Below are 12,735 nucleotides of genomic sequence, written 5' to 3'. Positions count from 1 at the left end.
ATAAAATGAAGTGGGATTTAACATCTTACTTTTCTGCACCAACTGACCCCGAGTTCACAGAGCAATCTCAGAATTAAAATTAAGAATTTACTCAAAACTGTTCACCATATTCTAACTAAAATATAGCCCTTTGTAAAACTATGTGCAAAGTTTTGTGTTTCTGGATTAAAGATATTTTTCATAAACAGTAATTGAGAGTTGAGTAAATTCTTAAAGATGGGTTCCCAGAAAAGTATTTATCGGGTGGTTATTTCCAATAAAAGTATGGCAATTTTGGTATATATGGAATGTAGAGATATCCAATCTTACTAGAAAAATACTGGATTCCCCGAAAAACACTCATGGAGCGTATACAGGACAAAAATGTAAGGGTTCCCCTAATCAACAGCCCGACGATTATGACCTTCTGCACGCACGATGTCAAAGGTCACAAGCGAACATTGAGCGCTTGATGTACAAGTTGATAAACTTTATGAAGAGTTAGACGTACAATACTTTCTGAGATAAAAATGACGGAAAAAGACGTGGGTAGTGGATAATCCGAGAATTTAATTAGGATTCGATATTTGTAATAAATAGTAAGCGATTAAAGACAACATCGTCTTATGTATGCAATGATTTCTCCTCTGACTCCCAAGACGTTTGATCGAATTTTAATAGCAGGGCATTCCTTCGCAATTACAATGTTTGAGAAGGATTTGAAGCATAATTATGACAAATTAATTAGTTTGAATATGTTTTTGGTCCATATATACCATTAAATCACCCAATTTGTACGCGGGAACCCATCTTTAACTTAAGTCTGAGAATGCTTTGCAAACTCGCCCGGATAATAAAGATGAGCATCTACCATGCAGTGTGCTATGACAATGAGGGAACTATTGCATGGACAGCGGCACTATAGTCCAAATCCAACTGTCAAGGATTCTTTTAAGCACTTGCCAACATGTACTCGGGGCCTTGACTTTTTTTGTCCCATCCATTTATAGAGTTAACTAAAGTACATGTGAGGACTGTCAGACAGGGGTGACAAAATACGATCATATTTCCTTTTACCTGAATCCAAAATCAATCATATTCATTTTAATCTAAACATTCTAAATAAATGGTATCTAGTGCATAATTCTTGTCTTTTCATACCAATAAGGAATATTGTTTATTTAAAGATGGTGACTGATCTAAAGATTCCATCAGAACAATAGAAGTTCTGTATTCACTGATTATTAATTGATTTTTCTTCTCGTTGTCAAAGTGACTTATAACTAATAGAACTATGTTTATCTTCACTAATAGTTACCAGACTAAGCTTTTTATCTTGATAACAAACAGGCCATTTAAAGATCACTTTTTAAGTATTGCATAATCAGTGGCATAACAGGGTCAGTTGAGAGGTGCAAGTGTGAAGGTGCAAATTCTCCTCTGAGCATAACTACAGTAGAAACATCACCGAAAGTAACAATTTTAAGGCATGTCATCAATGTTCAAGAAATGAAATGCAATGGTGTTAAATGGCCTTCTTTTCTGTACCTACCAGGCTACGCTTATGAATGCAGACATAAGCCATGCCATGTGCCATGAAGATAATTGCACCCATATGTCAAACCCCATTTCCCTTCATCATTCATTTGTTATCAAAATTTTGTAGGGAAAATAGGAATTGCAATCATGTCTTTACTTGACCTAGAGCTGGGGTTTAAAGTCCACTCGACACTAGGTCATTTCAGAACTAACATATGGTACCATTTTATTTCAATAATTTGTTTGTGCATAAAGGTGTCTTTATAGTAGAAATAAACAGTAGGACACTATGAAAGCCCCTTGAGGTTGGCCAGGTGACCCTACTCCTTGTTTTTACAACCGGGAAATCGAAACCACGCCAATTGACTAATTGACAGAACTTATGACACAACACAAACCATTCGGCCATCGCCCCCCCCCCCCCACATACACACACAAGCTGAAAACGCAATTTTCTGTACAATCAGGGGCCATAATCCAGGAAGTTACAGTCTGATATGTGCAAATAGCGACAGGAACCAAGATCTTTGGGACATAAACATATATTTTAAGTTTCATCAAAATCTGATAAAAATTGTGATTTCTAGAGGGTTCACAATCATGGTATTACATACATTTACACTATTTGGGATCAAAACCACGCCACTTGACTTGATGACAGACCTTATGATTGACCCATTGACCACACCTTCCCCTACCCATTGAACAAAGAGAAATGAATAGTGAGAATATTGCGATGTGGGTCTCTTCCTACCCCTGATCTAGAGCATATTTGATATAAAACACTGTTCAAGAAAGCATTTCAGTCAATTTCAGAAATTCTTGACTGACAGGCTAATGGACTTAACAAAGTAAAGAGGTGACACTTGACTGCAATTTTCAACCAATACAAAAAAAACACACTAATAACTTACCAACAGACCATAATTCCATATCTGCACTGCCATATTTGATACACTTGTAACCTTCAAAACCTGCCAAGACATATGATTGTCCATCTTGTAAGTCTTCAATGTCTGTTATTCTTTGACCACCATCTTTATCATAAATTTGACGAACACCATAGGGTAAGTTCAGATTAGACGGTAATTTACCAGTAAGCTCATTCAGAAGGTCATTAAAATTAAAATATCGATGGGGTGTGACAAACATTTTCTTCCCTTTGAAATACCGATCTCCATTAACAAAGAAGTTGATTTTTCGAGGTCTTCGAAGATCTTTATATTTGTCAGTAAGGACATCTTGTTGATGATGTTGGTTAGTGTTCATTATGCCAGGGCTAATTAAGGATGTCATTTCTATCAGGATGGATCATTGAATTATTTAGATGTGAGATAATACATCTGAAATGAATGAAAAACATGTGTTTGGTTATTTACAGTATATAAGTAAGAACACGACACAACAATAATACAACAGTTACAGTCAAGACCAGAGTCAAAACCACACTTGAGGTACTATACAAATGATGGAGATACTATACAAATGATGGCGGTACTATACAAATAATGGTGGTTCTATACAAATGATGGTGGTACTACACAAATGAATGATGGAGGTACTACACAGAGGAGGTACTACACAGTGGAAGTGAATATGAAATAAAGCTATTTCACACAATATACAAATGATAGTGGTACTATACAAATGATGGAGGTACTACCAGCATACAAATGATTGCAACACTATATATAAATGATAGTCTTGCGTGTCATGAATGCATCGTCTCCTTAAGTGATTTTTTTATAAAATATTCAAAAATTCATTAAGTTAAATCCTCACCCTCATTTAAATTGAATGAAACCTTTCTAATGTCACCAGTAAGACAGAAACTCTCAATACAAAGGAATTAGGCTGGTTTTGTTATTATCTATTATGAAATCTAAATATTTGTCACTACTGCAGCTGGTTCCTTTGATTAAATCACAAAAAATCTATAAACATTTTCATATAACCAAAACCCGCCTGGATGTATCACTATTCAGACAATTCTGGGATCCATTATCAAAATGTCATGTCATAAATTATATTCCTCTGTCCAAAACACAATGTTTACTAAAACAAATGACATTTTGGATGCCAGTCTTAAAAGAGACAAGATCATTGGACAAATGATTCAACAGACAGAATAGCAAGCTAATTAAACCTCATTTCATAATATTATTCAATACTTTATAATACGTTATGAACAAAGGAAAGGCTTGCTTCATAGATATGATTAAATCTAATTAAATCTAATCAATGCCAATTGTAGGAATACTGGTGGCTCAGGCACAGATTAAAGAGACATATTGGAGACACTCAATGACTAAATCCCAATTATAGACAATCAACTGCTAAATAATATAAGAGATAACAATAACACAAAATAAGGAGAGGAAAGAGATATTGGATTTAACAACCACTCGACATATTAATCAGGTCATTTTGGAAGAAATATATATGGTATAGTTTTACTTAAAGAATTAGCTTGCTTGCAGGAGCATTTGGAAGGAAACCAGAGAATCCAGTACAAAAACCCACGACCTTATCACCTTCAAACACCAAAGAACCAATGGCTTGCAGGCCCAAAAAACGCCATGAAGCAAAAAATACAGTAATCTGAATCTGCATTAGTTTCAGGAACCTTAATCAGTAATTAAGCTAGAATTGCTACGAGTCATACAGAATCGAAGTAATCTTCTTAGTCCTGACCCGAAGCAACGGATTCAGAGATTAGAGATGTAAGATAAAGAAAATAGTTCTTTATGTGAAGAAAAACATCTTAAAATGTCTGTTGTACATTTCTAGAAAACCAGTAATTGTGTCTATTAAGAATTAAAACCACATTCTTACAATGAGCTTACTGATTTGTTATTTACAAACTTATTTTTTAAAAATTTGATATGGAATATATTGGCATGAAGTCCCTTTAAAACAATGTTATCTAATGAATTGCTATGAATGTATTGATTAAGTTGTTATAATGAGTTCTATAAAATCTAGATCATCTGTTTATATTAAAGGGGTTGTATCAGTGAAATCAATCATGGATTTGAAACAATCTAGAGGATATGTCAATGACAATGTTACCACAAACAACTGAGCAGCAAATTAATATCGCTTTCCAATTTAAATTGTTGTGAATCCAAATGTCTGGTTTTGAGTTTGAGCTATATGTATATTTTTGGGCAAGTGAATATCATAAAAAGGGGGTTAGAAATCTTAATCCAACTGTGGAAAATAATTATAAACATAGTATCACAACAATATACTGTTTAGGTAATTGTTATACATAATCATTTGTTTGTGAACAACCATAGAAATATCAGTTTATTTCTCAGTAATAAAAACAGAGAGAAATGCATAATCATATATGACACAAAAAATATTTTTGATTAAAAAAAAAAGTAATTATGGTAGTGTTGCTTTGACTTTAATACTAACAATGTAGAAAATATCTCTAGGTGTAATCTAATCGAACATTAAATAGCACATTAACTGAAACAATATTATTGATAATCTAGGTGTAACTACCATGGAAATCCCAATATAGCTCATAAAACACTTGATTTATTGTTTTCAAAGCATACATACGTTTCGTAACATCTGAGTTTCAGAAACATTCTGTATGCACAGCTACAGGTAGCTTTACTAAGAAACTTTTAACATTAAAAATATCTATATTGCAATCCTTTAGTGATTTGCCCATTGACATATGTTATATACACATATTAAATGCAAACATAAGAAGCAATATAATTCATTTCTATTTTATATGTAATGATTGCAGTACAATTTATCTGACCAGATACAACTCGATCAAACTCCTGATCATTATTTGAGTGATTGTTAACACTGTGTAAGCTACAATATTTTGAGTGTTGAGTTGAATATGTCCAATGAAAATCAGTAAAAAAATTCCTTTCGGATGATATAAATGGGATTATGCCAAAACTAACAGGCGTCACCTAAAATCTTATAACTAACCTCACTTTAATCTGGCTGCATCCAAGCAGAGAGTGTCTACGACAGATATTCTGAGACAGTCTTAGGAACCTCCACATATTTTTTTAGCAATGATCAGTTAGTCAGTGCAACTGCAACACATAGAGGTGTAGCCAAAGTTTGTGACAGCTGGTCAGTACATCAGTTTGCAGCTTCATCCCCACCCCTAACCTATTAAATGTAACAAACAACACAATACACATTAAACCGCCTAAAACTTGTAAACAAAATGTAAAAACATCACACAGTTGTGAAAATGTTAAACTTTTAAATTATTAATTATTCCAATAAGTGTTCCCTGAAAAACTTCTTTTTTACTTGCCATTTTACAGCTATAAACAACTAATTAGTTTGCTGTGTTTAAAAGGTTATTTTCCCTATAAAATACTATTCAATAGTCTTATCACATTTAAAGGTCAAATGATCTGTACTCTTAATGTTCAGCTCCAGAAGTCAATCATAACCATATTACTTCCAAAGAACAATTTATAATTGCTTGAAAAAAAATTAGTATGGATTGGTGGTATCACAGCAACACACAAGTTTCAATTACTTGTTGGGTTTCCATACAAGTATACAATGTCATATGATATATGTATATTTTAATAAAATTTCAAGTATCAATTATAGACTCAATAAGCTCATACTACCAACTGACCTACATGGCAAGATAATAAAAATGTTTATTGTTTATTCAAGCATTTAGATAAAACTCAAGTAGATTAAATATGCATGAATGATTACTTTAAAAGCTACTGGTAAAATAACATTTTGAGATATCAATAATGTTTTCTTTAAAGGGATGCATGACTATAAAGTCAAATATTGATCACTCACAATCAAATGTACCCACACTCATGTATCCAGGATAACGAAAAAGTGGAAGATACATAAAATTTGAAAGTTTCTTTAAGATACATTATGGGAGATTCGATAACGAGTTGGCAGCTCTCACTATAATAGCTAAAAACTAGATAATGTAAAGGCAATTTGCTGAAAATTTCATTTAAATTAATCCACTATGAACCGAGAACTAAGCGATTGAAATTTCCGCCTAGCCTCAATCATCATTACTAAGTCAATACGATAAACAACATAGTCTTGATTATCCATTTAATCGTTAAATCGTGAAGGAAGGTTATGCAGTAAATTGGCTCATAATCCACTAAAGATCGCAGGCTAGCAATGTCATCTAGAGTTGATTATGGTCTGGGTAGGTTAATTAATGTCTAATTAATAATTTAGATAACATTTCAGGCCTAAAGAAAGACCTGCAATAGACAGATTTAGCTCCTGCATAATGTATGTTTAAATCGGACTTTGTCAGATCAGATTCAGACATTCATAAAAATACATGTTCAATACATTCATAAACAGAGAGAAGCCAAATTTGGGGTATATACCAATTAGAAAATTAACACGAATAACTGTTGAATTATAGTCTCAATTTTAATTGTGTAAATCTTTTAATTTGACTATTGCCTCTGGCTTGCCAACAATCTGCATTTCTTGATAAAATTCAGTAATTTCTGTCATATTTGAATTTATTCTCCGACATTGTGCAAGTGCAATGATTAATCCAGAAAGTAGGAGAAATTATTTCTCAATGGGTTTTAGGACAGGATAATTGCCACGTGATGTGGACCAAGGTAGGGCAAATCACTACTCTACAAGAGTGGGATAATTTGATAAAATGTTTATATTCTTTACTACTTGGGGTTTGCTTGAATCAATTTAGATATTGACCATTTATTGAAGGAAAACAAAACCCTCTACCTGAGTGGAATAATTTGGAGTTTGGTTGAATTAATTTTAATATGGACAAATTATTAAAAGAAAACAACATATACCTATATTAATTGATTGGTCAAATATTTCTCTACAGGCTAATTCATTTGTATAGTCCTGGTACAGATTGGGCAGCGGGCACGCTAAAACTTTTAAAACCATGTATAAAATAAAGTCGAATTTCGACTATTTCCAGAACACAGTAAGGGGGGGTGGGGGTGGGGAGAGAGAGAGCAAGAGAGAGATTTAACACAAACTTGGTCATTTCGGGACTAACATATGGTTCAATGTTATTTCAATAATAGGTAGGGATTTTTAGTAGTAAGGAAAAAAAACGGACAGAGCAAGAGAGAGATTTAACACAAACTTGGTCATTTCGGGACTAACATATGGTTCAATGTTATTTCAATAATAGGTAGGGATTTTTAGTAGTAAGGAAAAAAAACGGACAGGCGGCCCTATTCCTGTTCACATACAAGCGGGGAATCAAAACCACACCACTTGATTCAATGACAGACCTAAATATCTAAAGCACATGTGGTAGACCAAACAGTCCCTCCCACCCCCTTTAGAAATTTCACAACCTATACTGATTTGCAGAGACAATATATAGCATTTATTGGGTAAAGACAACAGATTCTGATAAATATTTCATACAACGCTAAACTGATCAAATACGGTACCTATTGCATGAACAGACATCAATTAACAAATATCAAGAAATCAGTTGGAGTAACAAAGAATTCAAATATTTATACGAGTACTATGATCATTAAGTACACTACTTTGTATTTCTAATAGTTTTCACGGTATAAGTATCACAACAAAATATTTTTGCATTCACTCTTGTCAAATTTAAATTTTTTCCAGGGAGGTCAACAAATGCTTGTGTGAAATGCTTTGCTCTAAGAAAATAATTAGGTGTGCCTCATTTAATTTTGAATATAATACTATATGAAGTTAATTACATTTACTTTCTTGTTAAAAGTGATAAAGTCTCTTTAAGGGCATTGAGTACTCTAAACTATACATTTTAAAGCTAGCACTGTAAGTTTTGTTCATAAGATATGACATGTTTTGTTATTTGGGGTGATAAACTATCCTGCGCAGTTATGCCTGCATGGATTTTCATCAAATTTGGCATGAACAATGCTAAATGCAAGTCCAAGAAACCTGCAGGACACTTTTTGTCTATAGACCGTGGTTTGTCTGGTATCCATGGAAATGCAAAAAAAATGATGAGTTTTCTTGGAAATTCTATAAGTTCATGCCAAAAAGAGATATCGATAATCCCTCCCTTAGATCTAAAGTACAGGTTATAAGTGACATTTTGATACTCAAAAGTATTTCAAACTCTTGGTTCATTATTTACCCTCAAACAAGATTTTGTGATTTTTGGTAAATTCTTTGAATAAGTACAAGAAGTTTTAAAATACAACAATTTGGACATTAAAAGTAAATATTTTTACTTCGATGCACTACTCCACCGCTCTCAAAATCATTTTATACATTCAAAAATGGTAGTTTTCGACCAACAAAAAAAGAAATTGAGCGATGATTCTGTCATGATAGATGTTAGACCTGGATAATCATGTCTTAGAGGGAATTCCTTCTAACGTCATATATAGATAGAAGTCAATGGTCCAGTGTGAAACTGTTGCTGGAGGCAGCCAGGGCTCTATAAAAGTTGAGTGTGCCTGTGCACACACTTGAAAATGTGCCTCCAGGGTCATACTGAAACATAGGGATGTAGCCAGGATTTGGTGAGTGGTGTAAAAAAATATTTGGCGAGCGGAGCTAGTCCAAAAATTTTTGGGAGGGGGGCGTGGTCTTTTATGAAAATAAAACCCTTCTTGGTGTATTTTCAGAGCATTTGCTGCCCTTTGTATTTGGTTCAGTGCAAATCAAATTTCCATTTATATATTCAAATTTTACCAAATTCACTTAATTTCCATCAATGATACAGGGATCTAAAAACTTTTTGACACCACCCGACCGAGCATAAAATTGTCCCGCCCCACTCTGTTTCTCTGGATAGATAAGTTGAGGATCTTTCGGTATTTGTTGTTTTGTTGGGTTTTTTTCAAATATTACTTTATTACTTTGAGATTAAAAATTAAAACGATTCTTAAAACGGTGTTTGTGTTTTATTTGAGTACAACGAATTATTTATTTGACTTATGTTTGTAAAGTTGTTGTACGTGTCTCACGAATATTATTATTATTACGGTGGAATGAGAATCAGGTCAGGCAGAAACTGAGAAAGCTCTCATCTTCCTCCTAGTCCTACTCTCGGGCCGTAGCAAATCCACGGTCAACACAGGTAAGAAATAAAATAAGAAACATCGTGAAAATTTGCAGGCACGTGTTGGACAATTACGACATTCAAACCTTTAACATTGGAGTGCCGTAAATTGGTCTGGGTGACCTATTTACGGCAAATAAATATAAAGACCGTAGAATAATTGTAAAATGGATAGATCTAGGCCTACACATCTTCTAAGTATAAATAAACAAAATACCAATACATCTTTCTTTAAACTAATTTAGGATGATAGGGTCTACTACGGCACACAAAAATAAATTATGCCGTGACAGACATGGTTTGCGTACGTCGGCTTTTACCATGGCTTTGCCGTTTAATTGCCGTGGTAAATTTCGAGCGCCGAGTTCGTGTACAGAGAAGGACGAAGGGGTTTAAATACGACTGGGCGGCTTTCTTCGATTTTTTCTTTGTGCTGGGCGGCAAAAAATAGTGCCCGACGTGGCAACATCTTTAAAAATGTGCCTGCAAAAAAGTTTTTTTTAAAGCAAATGTGCCTGCGCACACCGTGCGCGGAAATATCGATGCCTGGAGGCATCCATGATCGTTTACGGCATACAATGTCTCATTTGCGATAAATAGGTTTTTTTTCTTTCCGCTTGTATCTCCATTATTAAACAACCAACGTTCAGACTGTTATGTGTCCTCACGATTATTTTACACATGGAATAAGTATGCAAAGTCTTAATAAGATTGGTGTTAAAAAGTTATTGTATATCTTAGACTACTTAAAGCTCTTAATGCATATTATTTCAACTATCTAAGGCAGGAATGGCCAATCTCCAACACATGTGCCAAACGTGGCACATTGGGATGACTAGAAGTCGCATTCCATCTCTGTGATAATAATAAAGTAAGGCAGCAAGTCAGTTCATTTTGTTTTAAGCGATTTTAATATTGTGTACACATCCTTTTTAGTGAATGTAATCTTCATTTCAGTTGAAAATATGCTAGTAAAGATAAACTTTTGTTCTGCAATCGTCCTGCAAATATGCTAAATTATATGTTATAAAATAGGCGTTTGGTGGCTGAATGGTCCAACGTGTGCACTTTGGGTCTGTCATTGAGTCGAGTGGCGTGGTTTCGATCCCACGTATGTGAGAAGAACTTTGGTTGCTTGTCCAAACTTGTGGCTTTGCTCCAGTTCCTCCGGTTTCCTCCCACTGCTAAAGACCCCTACATACCAGCGAATTAATGAAATCAAATTGAACCGTATGTTAGTCTGAAATGACCTAGGTTATCTTAACCACAGTGTTTACGAATGATAATTACCTCCTAAATACTGTATTCATGAATTACGATTACCTTTTAAGTACGTTATTTCTATGAATTACGATTACCTTGAAAATACTTTATTTTTTATGAATTACAATTACCTCGTAAATACCTTATTGTTCTGAATGACTTTTGAAACATTGATGAGCTAATTACCCTTACCCAATACTAGCTCATCAGGGCCGGCAGAAGCAATTCTTGATAAGGGGGGGGGGCACCATCCTAGGACTTTACGTGAGAGTCCAGGGGCCACCTTGGCCCCGGAAGCTCCTGGGGATCTAGATCATCAGAAACGCTTTCTGGTTAATGAAATTACTCAGCAATGAAGTTAAATTTTATTTCTTTTCTAGATCCCTTACCATGCAAACAAACTCGATGGTGGTTTTCTGCGATGCTGAACTTGACAAATATATGTATAATAATACCAATTAAGATTGTCGACACTCTAGGAGGCACAATTTTTATATGATTTTGATGAAACCGACAAATGTTATAACCGAAAGATCTCGACACGTTTAGCTTGTGGACACTCTAGACCTCAAAGTTTTTATTTGATTGTCAAACCGTTCAAATATATCACTGTTACACCATGTAATTACGTCCTACGAGTTCAAATTTCGTAGCCAGCGTGGGGCAATTTAAGGGGGGGGGGGGAGGGGGCAATGCCCCCCCTCTCCCCCCCAAAAAAAATTGCTGACCTTTGCTCTAAAATGCCTACTGTAGACTGTGTCGGGTGTGCCCCCCCCCCCACCCTCTAAAAACTTCACTGCCCCTCCCCAGCCAGAAACTGAGAAAGCTAGCTGGCTACGGGCCTGCTGTGATCGACGGTCCTGCACAGAATTTACCGTTATGATGAATGTATTATGTTATTCTTTTGAGGCTTTTAAAGTTTTTATTTCAATAATAACACAACATATATCACCAATAAACATACAAAATACATGAAAAATGATTGATAAATGGACACCTGTCTGAGTGACAAGCGACAAATCATAATCATTGAGAAGCAAATTGTTTGCCCTAGAAACCAAACTAAAATCACTATTACGATGTTGTAACCCGTTCAACAAAATTTACAAAATATAAAATGATTTGAGAAACATAATGTAATAAAAAGACATCGAAAAATATTCTTACTTTGTCCAGTAGATTGGTTATTTCCACGAAATTGTTTAATGGTCTTCTGTCGGTAAACAGTTAAATGGCCGCCATATTGTGTACCTGAGTGACCTGGTTAATTTGCATACGACCCCTTCACGGCTTCAGGTAACATACTTTCAGAGAATGGCGCGAATGTAATGGAACAATATCGATTTAAAAAAAACAAAAACATTCGTACGTAGCTAATGAAAGTAGATAGATTTTTCTATCAACTTATGCTATTATCATTAATTTATTGATTTATATTCCGATATAAAGGTTCTATGGAATTTTAGAAAAAAGACTCGAGAGTAATGGTAAAATCTTTGAGAGATTTTAATATTTTTTTTGTGGACAAACCAAAATAACTATCTAATACAGACGACTGTTTTCATATAGTGCCATACTAGAGAAAAAGTATGGCACGTACTACGAAAACTTTCTTCGTAGTGCCATACTAGAGGAGGGGTTGGATGGCCGAATGGTTAGCACATGCGTGCTCTGTATCATAAGGCCCGTCATTGAGTCAACTAGGGTCGCCTGTCCAGCCTCGTGGGTTTTCTCCGGGTCCTCCCATTTTCACGAACTTCGAACTCAACTATCATCAGGGTGTAACGGTGATATACTAAAACAGGTTTTTAAATCGGATAAAAATTGTGTCCTCTAGAGGGACCTTTGGGAGATTGACCTGTATTTCAAGTTTT

At 34.7% G+C, this 12,735-nt stretch overlaps 1 protein-coding gene across 1 annotated transcript in view; it reads right to left on the bottom strand.

Annotated features, from left to right (window-relative positions):
* LOC126821369 (serine/threonine-protein kinase DCLK1) overlaps positions 1-12,115 on the bottom strand; it is a 28,449-nt gene extending 16,334 nt beyond the window's left edge. The window contains exons 1-2 of the mRNA XM_050549779.2: positions 12,029-12,115; positions 2,433-2,861 (exon numbers count right to left, since the gene is read on the bottom strand). Coding sequence (XP_050405736.2) covers positions 2,433-2,814 — 382 coding nt within the window. The 5' untranslated portion in view covers positions 2,815-2,861; positions 12,029-12,115. The remainder of the gene's footprint in view (positions 1-2,432; positions 2,862-12,028) is intronic.
* Positions 12,116-12,735: the final 620 nt, after the last annotated feature.

The sequence above is a fragment of the Patella vulgata genome, chromosome 5, assembly GCF_932274485.2.
Source record: "Patella vulgata chromosome 5, xgPatVulg1.2, whole genome shotgun sequence".
NCBI classification, from domain to species: Eukaryota; Metazoa; Mollusca; class Gastropoda; family Patellidae; genus Patella; species Patella vulgata.
Note: the sequence above shows the minus strand (reverse complement) of the source record. Positions and strands in the feature narration are given on the sequence as shown.